Source organism: Filicampus tigris, chromosome 16 (genome assembly GCF_054856515.1).
Source record: "Filicampus tigris isolate MCC_2025a chromosome 16, RoL_Ftig_1.0, whole genome shotgun sequence".
Classification (NCBI taxonomy): Eukaryota; Metazoa; Chordata; class Actinopteri; order Syngnathiformes; family Syngnathidae; genus Filicampus; species Filicampus tigris.
In genome coordinates, this window is record NC_141232.1 from 9,570,484 (window position 1) to 9,589,548 (window position 19,065).

Here is a 19,065-nt window from a genome sequence, read left to right on the forward strand (position 1 = left end):
CTGTACCCAAGAAGCAGCTGTTTTTCAAGGGGTGGTGACCTTAGAAGTTTCCACAATTTTTAATAAGAATGTATACATCAAATATTTGTATGTTACAGCGCTGCACTTTTTTTTTTTTTTTTTAAATTCCCATGTAAAGAAGGACCGGGGTACGCATCCCTTACTTCTCAGGCCTTTCAATACGATAAAAATGATTGACGTTCCAAAGAGAAGCAGAAACATGTACAGGTACATACATGCAGTAATGTGAACGTACCGGAATATGTTGCGTATACGGAATTATTTACACGCGGACTTGTCCGTCTGCCTAATGTGTCCGCATACCGGGAGGTCAGTGGAGATGAAATGTACTGTTTTTACATGCGAACTTAGATTGATTTTAAAAACTACATTCGAGGAAAAATACATACAAGGCACCAGACTGACAGCCCTTCTGTCACATTTACTGTATTGAGGTAACTTTGTTTTTTCATTCAGTTACAAATGAGTAAAGTTGTTCTATATTTGTAGGTTGTTGTGTTGTTTTTTTGCACCGTTTTTATTCTAACAGATACCAACTCATTAGTACATCTGCTCTTTTTGTACTCATTACCTGCACATAGTTACTCATCTGTTTATTCTTTTCTTACGACACAAACGTAACCCGTAGTCTCACTATCTATGCTGATGAACCGTCATAATTACAATAAACGTTTATATGAAAAACATTTTAGGCAATGAATATAGCATAATCAAAAGAAAAAAAAAGTGGGGTGATAAATGAAGACATGACAAATGTCAGGATCCAAAAATGCAGATGCATATTGTGAATATCAAATGGAGTCGGACTACATGGAACAGAGCCGAAACAATATCTAAAACCATCACAATTTAAAAACAAATGGTCTTTACAAAATATGAAGAGGCTGTAGATTCAATATATAGTATATTTTATGGGACAAAATAAATGTATATAGGTCTCGGTATATTTTATTTTATGTATTTGTCTTTTATGGCTGTTTTTGTTGTTTATGGTACTTGTCGATCTTTTCATTAAAATCCAAGATATCTTACTGTTATGAACAAGTAGTATACATAAAAATAAGCATGGTTATACTGTATATCATTTCCAACTTATGATTAGTACTACAGTACAGGTATATTTGTGTTCATAAAAGGTATAAAGGAGAAATGGGGGTATGAGTAAATTTCGATTCTTCCTACTCCATTCCAAATATGTATATATATTTTTATGTTCAAAACAAAAAATAATTCAATCTTCATTCCTGTATGATAAATCTTTCACTTGTAAAAAAAAAAAAAAAATTATTCGTCACGTCCACTAAATGTCATTAAAACAAGATACTGATTCTTCACTCAGGGTGACAAGAAAAATGCTGTTAGGTAGAAATGGATGATGATGCCCCAGACGATGCATTTGCTGAGCTCAAGACAAGGGAACTCCGAAGTTGGGATCTTGCTCAGATTGCTGCTGGAACTGGTCTCGCTGTTTACGCTATGTGGGTAGGCATCCTCCAGCCAGGCTTTCGAAAAGTCCCATTGAGGTTACAGGTATGGTCTAGTCGACTGTATATTGTTCATTACAGTAGTACAGTATGTACCGAGGATTGAGAGACATCACTGTTTTTCTATTCTTGAATATGTCCCCCAGGTACCATACATACCTGCCAGTAGTGCCCAAGTGCGCAATGTCATAACATTGCTGAGAGGTCGAAAAGGGGTCCTTGTGGATTTAGGATCCGGTGACGGTCGCATTGTAAGTGCATCGTACCAGAAAATCTGCTTCATTTCTAGAGGACTTGAGTAATGAACCAAAACTGAAGCAAAGTGCTGTATAACAATAACGATCACAGCTGTCACACTTGCCAAAAACAAAACCTCTCGCATGCATCCAAATACCTCACACTACCAATAAACTTAACACTTCACATGCAAAAAAAACCTGACTCACACAACCAGTCTGAGAGTGAGAGGTAAATGTTTTTTGCTTCGCCACTTCACAGCACAGCAGTGCATTTGCTCACACTAATGAGAAATAGGTTTAATTACCGTATTGTCTTTGAAATCTTTCAATGAAGGTCTTGGAGGCGCACCGACAAGGCTTCACTTCTGCTGTTGGCTATGAGCTTAACCCCTGGCTGGTTCGCTTGGCCCGCTTCCATGCGTGGAGAGCGGGTCTTCATGGTAACGTGTCCTACCGAAGAGAAGATTTATGGAAGGTTTGGCATTTCTTAAATTAGGATACATCAAATCAAAAAACTCAAAATTACACAAGAGTACGATGTTGTTATACATATAAAGAGTGATAAAAGACTGATAACTTGGGGTGGCAGCAGTTCATCTGTAAGGATTTGGAATTAGAATGGTTCGAGGCCTGCTACTAACAAAAAAATTAGCTCCTTATTTTTTTCTTAAATGCTAGTTTGCTTCCTTACTACAGTCGAGGTTCCCTTGAGCAAGGCACTGACCCCCAAACACACACACACCTCAACCCTAGCTCAAAAGGTGCAGCATTGTTTGTTTGCGTGCGCCTTCACTCTGACATCCCTCCATCACGAAAGCTTTTCTGTATGGGAATATTTATTTCTTAAAATATTTAATATCTTCCTTGTTTGTCCTTGCAGGTGGACTTGACAGAATGCAAGAATATTACTGTGTTTTTAGCTCCTAGTGTGGTAAGTAGAAGAAACCACAACAATTACATTTCAAGTAAACTCTCAAGGCAAAAATGGCTCCTCTATCTGTATCGGTAAATTTGTAAATGGACATTAAATTGTATTTGCCAGAATTGTGTTTAATATCGTCTTCCATCGTTGCTATGTATTTCCACTTAGCTTTCGCTACTGCAGAAGAAAATGGAGGCTGAGCTTCCTGATGATGCCTTGGTGGTAGCTGGGCGGTTCCCCATCCCTGACTGGACACCATGCAGAATTGAGGGACATGGTGTGGACAGAGCCTGGGCTTACAACATGAAAGCACAAAGACGGCTCACTCCAAATAAAAATAAGAAGTCCCCAGATGGGCACCTTGACAATAAAACAAAAACAGACACCGCTTGATTGATCATAGTAGGTTGCCCTCGAAAAAGGACACGCAGAACTATATTTTATGATATGGTATTTTAAGGACTTTTAACTTGATGAATGCATTGTGGGTAAATCCACATTTTACAATGTCAGTCTGACTGCGGTAACATACATTTCATCATTGCATTGTCCAGTTTGTGTAAGGCACAAATGCTCGCATTAGTCCGTTTGACCATTTCTTTGAGGGAAAAAGGTCACCCAAAGATTCTTTGTATTTTGTTCCTATTGCAGATAACATGCTTTTTCAATTTGCAAAACTTAAAGATGCCTCGCAGACTAGTTATGAAAGTTCAAGGTCAAATACCAGAAAAATCTACGTAAGTGCAGTAACAAAATATTTGTAAATCGTTTCTTGCCACCTACCACTTAATAATAGATGGAACACAATGCTTGTACACGTCATAATGTACCTTATTCAATAAGCATGTTTAATAAAAGAAGTGGGACTACTTAATCTGTTACTGTAAAGTTATAGCTAAATGATCATGACATCACTGTGATTGTGTAATTGTTTTCAAATCAAATGTATAACGTCAACAGTTAAAGCGTTTAACTTTGAAAGGAAATACAGGATATTGGTGCTTTGACTTCCCTGGGTAGCTTGACATGAACCGCTTTCGGCTGGTTGATTTCTGCTTCAAAATAGGAAGTGGCAAAGTGAACGTAGAGTATTTTAATCGAAACAAATTCCTGCGCCGCCCCAAGCGAAGAAGAGGGGGCAACAACAGCCACTATCGCGCTGAGCATGTAAATTGTTCCGAAATTGTCAGCATAATAATTTTAATGTGCACATTTGCACGATTTTAAATTACCCACGGTTACAACAAGTGGTCACGAGCACCAGCCCTGGAAGCATGTCTACGTTTGGCCAGCTTGCACAGCGAACGAAAACGATGCCTTCATCCTTCTAGAAAAGCTAGTGAGTTAGCCACGGCAACGTTATAGCATTTGGCTAAACTGACGCCCGCGTCGCGATACTTGATACAGAACCACAAAAAGATAACTAGCGTTACACATGTTTCCAGGGTTGGGACTAGTGGTGAATGTCAGCCAAAAGAAATGATTTTCGAAAATGAACGGGTAACGACATCGCACGATCATGTAGAGCAGTTGCACGTAGCATGCTTTATTCATCACATGCTTAGTAATCCAGAACGAGTGCAAGTCGAGCGAGGTTCTAGTCAGTAAATGTTTTCCAGTGTTTGGGCAAAATAAATCAGTGTTTTGGTCTTGGAATCGCGAATTAAAGCGAGCAGACCATGACGAATCCCCTTTGCGGTTACGTTAGCGAGCTACACCTTAGCTAACGCTAGCTGCAGTTTTTTTGCTAGCTCGGTAATTTAACGTTGTCGTATTAGTGTAATTAATCCGAGACTAACAGAATTGAAGGACACGTCCAAGGCAGCCCAAAAATGGTAAGTACAATATACACGCCTTTTTATTTTTTTGGGGGGGCCACGGCTCTTCCTGCCGTAAATGCTAAAAGATAACGTAGGTCATAAAAGCGCCTCTTTCAGGCCAATGAAACAGCAACAAAAATGATACTGAGTTATAAAATAATCTAATGTATTTCCATACAGCCGTTGTCATTTGAATATTAGGTCAAAGGTCTTTGACGCTGGTTCATCGTGTAACGGTTTGCAGGTAATTCACGGGATGTGACAGCTCATTAGGCCATTCCATAACAAGACGCCCATCTTGCAAAACTGAACACTTCCTTATAGTCATGTTGAGCCCCGGCAAGTTGTGGCCCATATGAGGAATTTGGACCCGCATGCCACAGGAACGCCTTTTAAAATCTTCACCTCTCCCTTTTTTTAATCGTTCACCAATTGAATGATAATCAATAAATTTTAACCACATCGACGTTTCGTTTAGGAACAATACATTACGATTTAATGTGTCCTGGCGTTGTAATAAATGTTATCAAGCGCAGCACTGCACTGTACTATACTGTACTATATTTAAAATCCAAACTACAAGTAATCCTCATTGAGTCTCGAACACTTTCCCAGCCTACTCTACCACTCCTTCATGCACATCAGAAAAGAGTCTTCCAGGATTCCAGCACGGAGATCTTTGGCCAAGAGATATCAAATGTTCATGGCATTGGCAGTCGTTGCCATGGTGAAGCCACCAGGAGTTGTCCTGCAATAATTCTAGCTTCTTCTCATGCACTGAGCAAAATAAACACAGAAGGATGTTTGTTTATACATGCTAGTTGATCAACACTGAAGGGGAAAACTCGTATTTTGGATTTGAAGTACATAATTCGTGGAAGTTCTATGACACACCTCATATGTTAGCAGCATTCGGCTAAAATGTCTACCCTATTTCTATGATATCCTATTTCTATAAAAGTATGTGAAGGGTAACGTGCGTCAAGGACTAAAGGTGGACATCCATGAACTCTCAATATATATAGAAATGGGCATTCAAATTAGGTTGTTTTACTATGGTCTGCACATGAGAGCCTTTTAAGTTAAAGCTAATAATTGAGTAATCATGCCTAAAAAATAATGGTGGCCAGTGTATGTTTAGCTTTTGTTGCTCACTTCTTTTAACCGACATGTAAAAATCAGAGCTTCAATGTGTGCACCAGTTCAGTTTAAATTCCCCTTTAATCATTTGTAAACAATACATCTTATCAGGTTTATAGAAATTATTATTATAGAAACACTCCACCTAAGGTTGAGCAATTATGGCCTTAAAGGAAGATCTCCATGGTTTTTGAGAAATAGTTGGTGGAGGGTTGGAAACATCGCAAAATAAAGCAGCAAAATGGTCAAATGCAATACTGACTGCTTTTGTTAACTAGCTTCTCTCTGTTTGCAGTCATATTGTTAGTACAAGCAAAGCATTTCAGATCCCACCCCTCCTCTACGGATTACAAAATGAATATGCCAGACATTCCTGAATTGTATTTGAAGGACTATTTCTTGTACGTCTGATTTGTGGCACTTATTATTAGGCTCTTTGTTTTATTTTGCACTCTTTGTTACTGTATCGTTATTCATCAGGCTTCCGAGGAGGCGTCACTGCGTGCACTGGAGAGCCTGATGACAGAGTTCTTTCACAGCTGCACAACCAATGAAAGAAAACGAGAAATAGGTATGTGCACTTTTCATCAAAGCAGATCGTTACACAGTGGAACCTCATAAGTAGCGATGTAAAACAGTAACGGCGATATTAAAATAGCCACGATATTGATGTTTGCATGTTATGATATTAAAAGCAGCACATATCCGTCAAAAAACATTACTTTTTGCACGCTTTATCCGAGCACAGCATTGTGAACTACTACATAGACCTTATACTTTGCACCGCCAGTAGGAACACATGACAATAAAATGACAGGCCCAGCCTATTTCTTTGTCACTGCTGTTATGTACAAAAACACATTATTGAGGTTTTTCACATCGCCGACCCCCCCCCCCCCCCCCCCACACACACACACACACACACACACACACAATATCGCGTATTGTGACATTTGTTTTTTTGTTACCTCGCTATTTAATAGTTCAACTGCCCCAAAATTATGCAATATGAAGTCAGGAATAACAATCATTTGAAAACCGTTTTCACAAGAGGGCTCGGCTCTTTAAATAGCACATTGACAGAAAGAAAAGTTGTCCTTTATATGACATAAAAAGATCTACAGCATTTGTAGACCAAACATGCTGGCAAAGTCATTTTTATATCTTTTTTTAAATACAGAGGAGTTTGCCAACATACTATGCTTATTTAGTTTCACAATTGTTTGCATTGCTTTTGTAATTTACATCCCGCGCTCTCACAAATGACATGTCGCAGTCCACCTTTTGGTGGTTATCATTGATCAGTCCTACTTCCTTGTTTCTACAGAAGAGTTGCTGAATAATTTTGCACAGCAGACTGGAGCGTGGCGCCATTGCTTGTTCTTCCTCTCTAATACCCGGAATGAGTATGTCATGATGTACAGTCTCACCGTATTTGAAGTAAGTTCTTTTTTTTGTTTTTTTCTCTCTGTATGGGTTTTAAGTAGAGCGATGCAGCGGTGCATGTGGTTAGCCTGTCTTCCTCAAAGTCAAATGTTGCAGTTTTGGGCCTTTGTGCAGCAGCTTCTCACAGTATTCCAAAAACACACATGCATGTTTAAATTTCCATTAGTTGTGAATGTGGATGGTTGATTATCTTATGCGCAGTACAATTGACAGATAGGCTTCAGCTATACGTTGTTTCTATCTGTATTTTTTTTCCTCGTTTAGCAAAACAACCTCAGCATTGTTTGCTAAAGTACACAGCTCTGCAGTGTTGCATTTTCAATCTGATCTCACCACGGAAAAACATGTTTACCATCACAGACTACTACTGTAGTTATCAAAGAGTCTGCAGGGAGGCCACATTTCCCAAAGTTGTCTTGTTGACTTTCAGAACCTGGTGAACAAGATGTGGATCGGTGTAGCTTCGCAAGACAAAATGGAGATTCGCAGCTGTTTGCCCAAACTCCTACTTGAACACCACAAATCGGTGCCCTATTTCATCCGTAATAAACTCTGCAAAGTCATTGTGGATATTGGTCGCCAGGACTGGCCGATGTTCTATCACGATTTCTTTACAAACACGCTTCAGGTAAGCCCCGTTGGCGTTCACAAGAAGCTTATTCTATTCTATTTGAGAACAATCACACATTTGTGCAACCTCTTAAAAGTACCGTAATTTTTTTGGGGGGGTGTTTGTTGGGATGTGATTTGTAGTTGATTCAGTCCCCAGCTTTGGCACAGTTAGGCTTGGTAATGCTGAAAACCACATCGGAGGAACTCGCATGTCCTCGGGAAGACTTGAGTGTTGCCAGGAAAGACGAACTGCGTAAACTGCTGCTGGATCAGGTACCGACAATGCTTGGACTGTTGACAGGTAAGCACAACCATTTGTACTTTAACACATTGTACAATGAGGTTCCTCGATTGAAAATGCTACCCATACAGTGGTACCTTGACTTTTCATTGTCCCAATTTACTATATGTACATATGTACTTTCATTTTCAAATATTTAGAGAGAAGATCCACTGGTCAACTACAAAAACAAATACAACTACATATTATAATTGAATATGTCAATTTTTTTTGGAGGACACGAATTTACAGACTTCTCATACACGTCAAATGAGCTGCCAACACTGAGGGGGGGAATTGCTGTTGTTTGTGTACTTTTGAGGCTGGCATTTTGGCGGCCATGACACACACTTCTTCTCTCGTACACGGCCTGGGTTTGGAGATGCTGGTGAACGATGTTTGCCATCCTGTGGTTAACACTGGTATTACATCTTTCAACAGCTCAGCAAAATGTAACTTTTTTTTTGTTTGAAAAATAAATCGAGGGCCACACCGAGTGTGAGCCACCTGTTGACCATCTTTCTTAGACCTACCACGCCACTGTAGTTTAATGTTAGTAATTGCGGTAATACTTGGAGCGCTCAGTATTATTTTTAGTTGGTACTAGGTGGTAAAGGTTTGAGAATGTAACAAAGAAAAACGTCACTGCATCCTACCGAACACCCAATGTGAAATTGTGGTGTTTTTTGGGGGAGTAGAAAGAAACAGATTGGCATTTCAGTTAATGTCAATATGAGCTTAGTCACAGAACAAAGTAAACTTTTACTTCAGTTTGCAACTGTAATTGTGGATTGTCTGATTGGTAGCAATAGTGCTGTTATGCTCAGTTTTAACTGGCTTTACCTTCTGACCTCCTTTTTAGGCATCCTGGAGACTTATTGGGACAAGCACAGCATCATTGCTTCCACGCCGCCGCCCTCTCCCACATCGGGAGAATGTGGTGAGTGGATATTTCTCCGATTATTTGACACGGCAAAGACTTGGATGGTTATTGCTTGTGTATTTCTGTAAATTGTATAAAAGTGTGTTGATCACTCTCTTTTGTGTCTTTTCAATCTTCCAGTGGAACTTTTGGGCACGCTGTTTCAGGGTAGTCAGTACTCAAAGCTTCTGTGCCAGCCCATGGCAGCACTAGACAATGAGAGCCAGCAGCTCTGTTGTCTTGTTTTGGAGTGCTTGGCCCACCTGTTCAGTTGGATTCCTCTGTCCACCAACATCACACCCACTCTGCTGGCATCCATCTTCCACTTTGCACGCTTTGGTTGCGATCTTCGGACAAAAGCCAAATCCGGGTCTTTCATCTCCTCAACCTCCTCATCTTCTAACGGACACCTCAACGCCGGGACAATGCCACCCTCGTCAAACGGCGGAGGGCGGCCGAGTGAGGGCAGCAAGGTTGATCGTTCCCGCCTCGGCGTACTTGCCATGACCTGCGTCAACGAACTGGTGTCAAAGAACTGCGTGCCCATGGATTTTGAGGAGTACCTCTTACGCATGTTCCAGCAGACTTTCTTTCTTCTACAGAGGCTCACTCGCGAGAATAACGCTCATACAGTCAAGAGTCGGCTCCAGGAACTTGACGAGAGGTTTGTTTCAGACCAACTGCACAAAGAGTTCCAAGAGTTTTTTTAATTTTTTTATTTATTTATTTTTTGTATTCCTAATGCAGCGCTGCGTAGAATGCAAGTGCAACCACACTATGAGACATTATCATTCAATGAAAACCGCTGTGACAGTGTCACTTTCCTTTGTAAACGCAGATTTCTTTGATGCTTGTCTAATTGTGTCCAGACATTGACATCCCCAAAAACGTAGTTGAAATTTCCCGATTATCCTAAAACGCACTACAACCTTTACAGGTGAACCTAATTTGACCTCTAAACCTTTGCACATGTCCAGCTGCTCAGTGTTCAATGCTTGCTCTTCGAGTTGAACGGCAAAATTCCCAACCGGTGTTACGTCAATGAATTGACCAAGACATTTTCAAGGACGTAAACATGAACTCGATGCCTTTTGGTGATCCATCCAGTTGGTCGATTCATGCGTCAAACACCTGTTGTGAATTTGACCACTCAGCTCCTTGGTATGTGCAAAAAGTATTGAAACGTTGAACAGCTTAATGCGTGCGTTGACAAGTTGGCAGAATGTTAAAATGAAGTTGCCCAGTGTATGTTAGAGTGCTTTTTATTAACTCTTCTCTTTTAAGATTGCTTTGAGCTGTTATTTAGTAGCCCGTTTCTCAACATTGTCATGTGTTCAGAATGTCAGTCACATGTGTGTCATGCTAACATCCTCTTTTAGTTGTGTATAAACAACTTTTTTTTTTTTTTTTAACTCTTATTTATTTTGGAATTCTAGGCTGCACTGTGACTTATTTGGTTCATAATTTTGCGGGTTTGGATGTTGGCTCTGCCCTTTGTGTAGTGTTTGCTTGTTTTCCCTGTTCTTGTGTGGGGGTTTTGAAGGTGTGGCTTCCACCCACATTCCCAAAACCAGGTGAAGTGAAGACTAAGTTGGGGTAGTCTCCAACTCACACGTGACCCTGAACAGGGATAAGCGGTGGTAAAATTGATGCATCTGAATTAGTATGAAATAACTTAATAATCTGTCTTGTTTCTCTTTGTATATATTTTTTTGTCTTACAGCTACTTGGAGAAGTTCACAGATTTTCTGCGTCTGTTTGTCAGCGTTCACTTGAGGCGGATTGAGTCCAGTCCTCAGTTTCCAATTGTAGAGTTCCTTGCCCTGCTTTTCAAGTACACTTTCAACCAGGTAAGGTTCTTTGCAATTAGGTTTGTTGTTTTTCTTCTGTAGGCATGATTGGTATCCATTTTTCATATTTGCACAAGAGTTATAAACTTGTCCTAACAATAAGCTTGGTTTGTTTTGTTGCTTTTTTTTTCTTTTCTTTTTTACGGCAGCCTACCCATGAGGGCTACTTTTCCTGTTTGGATATATGGAGTGTGTTTTTGGATTTTCTTACAACCAAAATCAAAAGCAGACTAGCCGACAGAGAAAGTGTTCTCAACAGGTACCTTGAGTCCAAAAACATTTTCATCCTCCACTCGTTCCTTTTGCCGTAGAAGAGTAAAGCATGGTTGATTTTGATGAATCTGTTATTCGTTTGCAGGTACAAAGATGCCTTAGTCCTTCTGTTGAGAGAAGTTATGAATCGCGTCCAGTTTCGATACAATCAGGTTCAATTAGAAGAACTAGATGATGAGACGCTGGATGATGATGTAAGAACATGCTTGCACATCCGCAGCAGTTTCCCACAGCAGAGGAATTTCAGATCTTCCAAATTGCACTACAGTCCTAATGTCTTTTTTTTTTTTTAATTTGATAACCACAGCAACAGACTGAATGGCAAAAGTACCTGCGTCAGAGTCTGGAGGTTGTTGCCAAGGTGATGGAGCTGCTGCCTTCCCATGCATTTTCTACTTTGGTAAGAATTCTAGATGGCTTCTGTGTCCGTGAAATCACTTAGATATTTTCATGATTTCATGATTAATGTTTATGGCATACTATACTACAAAGTACTCCAAACAAATGTTGGCCACTGAATGTATGTCAATTTTTGTAACAGAAAAGTGTGTTGTAAAAATGAAATTGAGTGATTAATAATTTGCTTTCCCCATAAGTTTCCCATTCTTCAAGAAAACTTGGATGTGTACTTGGGTCTGCAGCAGTTTATTGTCACCACTGGCACAAGTAAGAAACCCTCCCATCCGTTCCCTCATTGTGTGTGGCCGCGGTCCGGTTCCGAAGCTCAAATCTAAGCTCTACCATTCCAGTTCGCAGGCTAAATATCACTGCTGAGAATGACTGCCGCCGACTTCACTGCTCTCTCAGGGACCTCAGCTCCCTTCTCCAAGCTGTCGGGCGCCTGGCTGAACATTTCATCGGGGAGATTTTCGCATCACGTTTCACTGACGCCCTTGCAGTTGTTGAGAGGTCTGCGAGCTCGTCTTTTTCCAGAATTCCAAAACTTTGTTGATGTTTGAGCTAAACGGTCTATAAAATGTTGTAACTGCCTGCATTTGACTCTTGCTTCTATGCGTTTTTCAGGGCAGGGCCTGATATATGTGGTTGCTTTGCGTCATGAAACTAAAACCAACTAAACTATTATTAACTATTTCAGGCTGGTAGAAGTGACTTGCTACGGGTCTCAGACCAGCTTGTACGACCTGGAAACCGCAGTGCCTTCTGTACTCAAACCAGACCTCATCGACGTGTAAGTATTTAAAGCATTGGCAGTATTTTAAACACGTATAGACAAGTTCGGCTTCCAAAAGTGTGCTTGGTGGCGTACAATTCATACATACAGTGCGTACGGAAAGTATTCAGACCCCTTGAAATGTTTCACTTTCTCAGACAATTCTGACAGTTCCTTCCTTCAAGCTCATGATTTTCCCTCACTCAATCAAGTCTGCCTTTAATTGATCAAATTCATGAATTGCCCAGAACTACTGTAAATGTCCCTTAATACCAAGGTGCAGTCACAATCTGGAACTAATAGCCAATGTGTACGTGTGTGTTGCAGACATGCACAGGCCCTTGCAGCTTTGCAAGCCTACTCCCATTGGCTTGCGCAGTTCTACAGTGAGGTTCACAGTCAAAACCAGAGCCAGTTTGTCAACCTCATAACGTCTGCAGTGGATGCCAGTAGCCCCCTCATCACTGCCAAGGTAAAATGCTCTCATTGTACTTAAACAGTTTTTCACTCTGGTGTTCATACGGATTAACCATTTGGCAGTTGTCAAAAATGTCATCTTTACAAAGATAACAATTCAAGGTTTCGAATGAGATGTTCATCTCGCAATGTTTGATGCTGGAGTCGCTGTGGCGTAGCGCTCCACTGCATCATACTGAGAGCTGTTTGTAATTTGCCCCAAATTTGCCAGAGGTTCAAAATATTAGAGCCAGTCACAGTTTGATGCAGTGCAGGTCCATACCACAGCGAACAATTCACACAATGCCATAACCACAACATGTAGTTTGAGCCTAAACTTAGAAGTATGGCTACCCCAGGCTTGTGATATGCATTTAGATTGGCTTCAGAAAAAAACAAATCTTTTGAATCAAGAATATTTATTCAGACAGCCCTCACTTAAAGAGACACTTGGGTGAGCTTAACATTGGCACTTATATAATAGGTTTGCATATGAAAATTAGTACTAAAATGCCCACCTCAAAAGACTCTGTAGTGATATAAGGTCTTTTTTTATGATTAGATTTACGACAAATTGGCCCGCCCCCTTTTGGGGAGTGGCTTATGTTATGTTTTCGGTCTCAGCGGTCTAGGTCACGGGAGGGAGCCAAGCGTGGTAATATTGCTCGCTTTGACAGTTCTGTTGTCTAAAACGGTGACCGATCGCCACCAAAATGCAAATGCACATTACTACTCTTGTCCACTTCAACCTGTGAAAGTATAAAAGTGTTCTGCACAATAGTTTGGATTTATTGACATAAAACGTGACCCCATCATGATCACCTCCACAAAATCAAAAATACCGTGGGGATTGCTCCTTCACTTTCACAAGCTGAAGAGGACAAGGGCATGGATGCGCACACAAACCCGACTGGTTATATTTCGGACATTAGCTCCTTACTGTCCACCCCGCGTGTGGAGGTGAACATGAGCCTGCGTCTTCATGTCGCGGGGTTGCCTCCCAAGCAATCGCGTGCGGTGTCCGACACCGCTTGCAGCCGCCACCTTCGGCGTGAGTGAGGTAAGCCCTCATCGAACAAGCGTCAATGTTCAGCGAACAAAAAGTTCCAGCGAGGAGGCTGACTGCACAGCCGAGTGTGGCTGCATTGGAATGTGCCATTTCGGCTGTTATGTTCCAAATTGGACGGCGTGTTGTCGGTCGAAAAACTGGGGCCATTCCTCATCCAAATAAATGTGCACGTCTACTCATTTCCACTTCAGTCTCTGTAAATATCCTGACTGGTGTTTAATGCCCTGCCTGTCTTAACCGTGATCAGCAAATAAGCAGTGTTTTGTTTTTTTTTTCTTCTTCTTCTAAGCAAAGAAGCAGTGTTGCGCTTGTCCCAGCATAAATCTATGTAGCTCTGCTCACTTCCACATTTCCTCATTCTCATATAAATCAGCCACGGAGAGGCTAATCCCTTTGATATGTTGAAGTGGGCATTGGTAAGGATGCCCACATAAATTTTGGTGCCAATCGATCGTCGTTTTTGGACGTTATAAGCAATAAAAGTACAATGATTTCCAATAAAGAGTTTGTAATCGGTTCCTCCCGTGACTCTGGCCGTACAAGGATAGAGCGGAAGGGGTACGCGGCCATTGGCCTAATTAACGAGAGGCGTTATTCATTGAGTTACTTATTTCCTCATTTTTCCAAAATGAATGGATACACTAGAAAATGGCAACTCTTTTCATTTTCCTGATCAAAAAAATATATAAAATGAACTTGTTAGTGAAAACATGGCCATCCCGGCCCCACCGTCCCTTTAATATCATTAATTCAAACAAAACGGTCTAATCCAAATATTAAGATTTCATCGGTAAAACGATGTCCTTTTCTGTGTCATCTCTAACAGTTGTTGTTGTTGTGTGCAGGTGCCGGAAAAGTTACTGCTGTGCGCGTGCCATCTGATGGTTTCCATAACCTTGACAGTGCGACCTGTGTTTATGGTGACTCTGCCTGCTGTTCAGAACATCTTCAACCTCATAACTGAGAATCAGACTCGCAGGCTCCCCCTAGAGGTGAATGATGACACGTTGCTCCTTTGCGCATGGCCATCTCTGACTCACGGATTTACTGCAATGGATGGATTCATTGGCACTTGCGTTGATTTGTGGGTGCGATTGCATCGTTGCAGGCCCACTTGCTCGTGTGTCGGGCTTTGTCCAACATGCTGCTTCTCCCGTGGCCAAATTTGCCAGAGAATGAGCAGCAGTGGCAGACGCGGTCCGGCAGCCACGCCAGCATGCTGGCGGCCCTCACGCGGGAATATCGTATGTTAAGAGGGACGGTGAACATAACTCCACGGCGACCTGAAATGCATGCCCGTAGGTCATTTTGCCCTTTTGCCGCTAAATGGATGTTGCCCTTCCCTAATGTCCTTCCATTCTTTTTTTTTTTTTTTTTTTTTTCCCCTTTAATCAGTGAAAGCAGTGATACAGCAAACCTTGCCTGTCCTTCGAGACATAGTGGATAGCATATCAGGAGAGTCCACCAAATCCCGTCAGATTTGTTACCAGAGTTTGCAGGAGTCGGTCCAAGTGTCCCTCAGCCTTTTCCCTGTGTTTATTCAGCAGCCAGGTAAGTGCGTCTCTCTTTCTCTCTCACTACTTTGACTTGGCTCGGGGCAATGAAAACAACCAAGCTTCATCACCCACAATGTCGGTACTACAATTCAAAGCAGGCACAATATCCTTTAAAAGACCGCGTGAAGCAAAGAGGGTTTTACCGATTGTGCTTTTTTCCTTTCAGACGTGACGGATGAGATGTTGGCCTTCTTCTTGACGCTGTTTCAGGCGTTGCGAGTCCAGATGGGTGTTGCCTTCACCGGACAGATCCTCCACACATTCCTCAGCTTGTTCACCAGGTTAAAAATCTCTCTTTGTCGTTGTTGCTTTTGTGATCTTGTCTGCTGTCCAGAGCAAGGCTGCGAGCCGAAGCTGAACTGGTCGTTATTGTGAGGAAGAAACGCTTGAGAGTGACGACGTCATTCCTGTGTATATTTTAGGGAACAGCTGGCAGCCAGTATTTTGCAGGAGGGCAGCGCAGGTTGTCGAGTGGTACAGAAGTTCTTGAGAATCCTGCAGGTGGTGGTACAAGAACCCGGTCAGGCTTTCAAACCGTTTCTACCTAGCATTCTCTCTCTATGCATGGAGCAGGTCTACCCAGTTGTGGCAGAGGTCAGTTTATTTCATCCCCGAGAATGAAGCTGTTGTCATTTATGCGTGTGAAAACTCTGCAGCAATACTTAAAGCGGAAGTCAACCCAAACATATTTTTTTGGGAGAATATGTTCCCAGCAGGCCCACTAGTTGAAACACGGCAGTCTGATTAATGTTGCATTTGTGGGATATAAATTAAAGCAGCAGAATGCACTCATTTTTAGCCATCTCTGATGGCGGCCATTTTGTCTTCTGTCGACTGAAAATGACATCACAAATGCTCACAACGACCGATCGCGGCTGACCTGTTGTCCGAATCTGAGCCGTGATTGGCCCTTGTCAGCAGTTGTGATGTCATTTTCAGTCGACAGAAGACAAAATGGCCGCCCCCAGAGATGGTGAAAAACGAGTGGATTAACACTTATTCCACAAACGCAATATTTATCAGAACGCCCTCTTTCAACTAGTGGGCCTGCTGGGAACATATTCTTGAAAAAAATATGTTTGGGTTGACTTCCGCTTTAAGCAACATTTGAATCGTCCAAAAACGGTCCAAAACTGTCATTGGGTTAATCCTAGTATGGCGAAATGCTCGTGTACGAAACGTTTGCGGATATTGGTCTCGTCTTTTGGCAGCGGTCCTCTCCTGATGTGAAAGCAGAGATGTTTGAGCTTTTATACCAAATACTTCACCAAAACTGGAGGTACTTCTTTAAGACGTCTATTCTGACAAGTGTCCAAAGAGGAGCCCCTGAGGACACGATGGAGAACGAAGCCCACTTCACAGCTGCCATGCAGGTAAGTATCCACATCACTGCTCACCTTTGTCACTGCATTAAGACATTTGCCCATTTTCTAGTTCCTGGAAGTCGCACGTCTTACAGTGAACCTCTGCTGTTTCCTGGAAATAGGGACAGAGTGTAAAAATGCGAGGAATTGGCACAACCAGACCTCCTAATAGTCACTCAATAGAGCAAAAAAGTTCACATGCGACGCGGGCTAAACTCCTCCCCAGCAAACAAAAATTGAAAACAGTCGAGGTGCATCATGACATCGATACTTCCTTGACACTAATACTAATTTCATATTAGCCATGGCTCTGGCGCCATCTTGGGGCATCTTAGGAGGTTACAGAAAGACCCCCAAAATACTCCGAAAACCAGAGCTGGGGGAATTTTTCGGTGAATAGCTTAGTCCAGGGAATAAAAAGCAAGGGGGTGAATTTGAGAATAGCGAGCCATAAAAAAAATTAGAAGACCTTCCTGAATATTGGAATCCGTCATAGCTCTCGTTAATATCAATACGCTTCAAGTCGGACACAATGCTATAACTTGCGCTCGATTATCTCCGTCAGGCTTTCGGCCAATCTTTCCTGCAGCCCGACATTCACATCTTCAAGCAGAATCTCTCCTACTTGGAGTCCCTCAACAGCAAGCACAAGTTGTATCACAGAGTAAGGAGCAGCAGTCACAGCAGTAATCCGCTGCGAGTCGCACCTCTTGGTCCAGCTGATCCATGCTCATGCCTGATGTCCCCTCCAGAAGCTTTTCCGGACCTCGATGCTCTTCCACTTCATCAACGTGCTGCTGCAGGTCCTTCTCCACAAGAGTCACGACCTTCTCCAGGAGGAAATCACCCTGGCCATTTACAACATGGCCTCTGTGGATTTCGATGCCTTCTACTCAGCCTTCATGCCAGAGTTCCTCAACAGCTGCGACGGTGTGGACACCAACCAGCGAGCTGTCCTCGCGCGCAACTTCAAGATGGAACGGGTAAGAACGAACGACCCGAAACGAGACAACTCTGCTCACGATCACGGTGCAGTTTTCAGAGGCTAATTTTAGAGTAAAAAAAAAAACACAAATACCTGAAATAGGCGACGCTCGGAGCGAACAATGTTTTTGCGGGTGGAACCACAACTGAACGTCCCACGTGGATGCTGTAACTAAAAGTGAATCGGTGGTGGTGAACCGAAGCAATATTTGTTTGCGCAGCCGTTTTGTTCATGAACCGAGGTTCCGCTGTATTTTGAAACATGACTACAGCTTCTTTGTAAGTTATCGGGACTTTTCTTTTGCTTTCTTTTCAAAGGACCTACCTTCGTTCACTCAGAGCGTGCAGCGGCTGGTGAATGACCTTCGCTACTACAGACTGTGCAACAGCAGCTTGCCCACCGGCACTATCAAGCTATAGCGTGACTGAACCACTTCGCGATGCATCCAGGACGTTCAAGGACTGCCTGTGCTGACCACTTTGCCCAACACTCCAAACTCGGCTTTGGCTCACGTGTTCAAAGTTGTAGGAAGGTTGCGGATGCTGCTGTTTTGTTGATTTCTACTGTAGACATTTGGCGCATCGTTGTTTTTGTTGTCGTTTTAAAGCGGCGCCCACCGCGTCGCCAATGATTCATTGGCGGAAAATGTTAACCTGGTCTGCAGTTGGCTTTTTTTTTTCTTTTTTTTTTTTTTTGGACCCGGACCAGTCTGAGCCAGGCCTTCTTTCCCTCGCCTCGGCCACAGGGCCGAGCTGGGACTGAGCACTTTTAACTCATTTTGAGTTTTTGAAATGTCTGCTTCTATTCGTTTTTGCCTTCAGGTTTTTTTTCATCTCCAAAGGAGACTGACTCTCGACTTAAAATCTTTCACATCATTCCATTCTGAAAGAGAAAACTTGCTTGATTTAATAAAGTGCTTTTTTTTTTGTAAAAAACAAATGTATGCTCGTTAAACACAAGACAGAGTTGGAGTTTTTCTACACCCATGCATCATTTCAAATGATAAATGCGCTTGTATCAAGTATACAGTAGTTGTCCTGAGACAAAATGTAATTTTAGCTTGAGTAAAAGTGATTCTTCAAATACCAAATAGCTCTTGAGCACCCTCAAATTGGCATTTCTCTTTTCACTTCCTCCTGGTCACCAACTCACATCAAATATAACAAATGAATTAAGTTTTTAATCAGCATTTTATTTTGTCTTCCTTGTAATTTTTTAAAACATTCACGCAACCCAGTTACGAAAACGTTCTTAGCCATCTAGGGGAAGAAAAAAAAAGTGAGCCACATGCCGAAGCTTCAGCCGAGATGTCAAGCTAAATCCTTTGACCGTGGGTAGACCTAACGTACATCCTTTTTTTTTTTTTTTTTTTAATATTTCCACGTTTATTTGTTTTCCAATTTTCAGTTGGGCTGGAGTCTGACACTCCAAGCAGTGCAACTCTGTTACTGACAT

The 19,065-nt window shown here is 41.9% G+C and overlaps 2 protein-coding genes across 2 annotated transcripts; both read left to right on the plus strand.

Annotated features, from left to right (window-relative positions):
• Window positions 1–311: 311 nt before the first annotated feature.
• antkmt (adenine nucleotide translocase lysine methyltransferase) lies at window positions 312–3,540 on the plus strand. The gene is made up of 6 exons (XM_086055567.1): window positions 312–455; window positions 1,361–1,551; window positions 1,652–1,756; window positions 2,079–2,219; window positions 2,625–2,675; window positions 2,835–3,540. The coding sequence occupies exons 2-6, from the start codon at window positions 1,390–1,392 to the stop codon at window positions 3,057–3,059; spliced, it is 684 nt and encodes a 227-aa protein (XP_085911693.1). The 5' UTR covers window positions 312–455; window positions 1,361–1,389; the 3' UTR covers window positions 3,060–3,540.
• A 141-nt stretch (window positions 3,541–3,681) lies between these two features.
• On the plus strand, window positions 3,682–18,440 carry xpo6 (exportin 6). Its single transcript, XM_086055564.1, has 24 exons — window positions 3,682–4,501; window positions 6,107–6,197; window positions 6,954–7,066; window positions 7,503–7,700; window positions 7,826–7,985; window positions 8,827–8,904; window positions 9,028–9,550; window positions 10,610–10,736; window positions 10,886–10,995; window positions 11,095–11,203; window positions 11,317–11,409; window positions 11,606–11,675; window positions 11,759–11,918; window positions 12,106–12,198; window positions 12,508–12,652; window positions 14,551–14,697; window positions 14,814–15,003; window positions 15,101–15,256; window positions 15,428–15,542; window positions 15,684–15,855; window positions 16,473–16,634; window positions 17,191–17,289; window positions 17,378–17,608; window positions 17,928–18,440. Exons 1-24 carry the CDS (start codon window positions 4,499–4,501, stop codon window positions 18,027–18,029), a joined length of 3,447 nt encoding a protein of 1,148 aa, XP_085911690.1. The 5' UTR covers window positions 3,682–4,498; the 3' UTR covers window positions 18,030–18,440.
• Window positions 18,441–19,065: the final 625 nt, after the last annotated feature.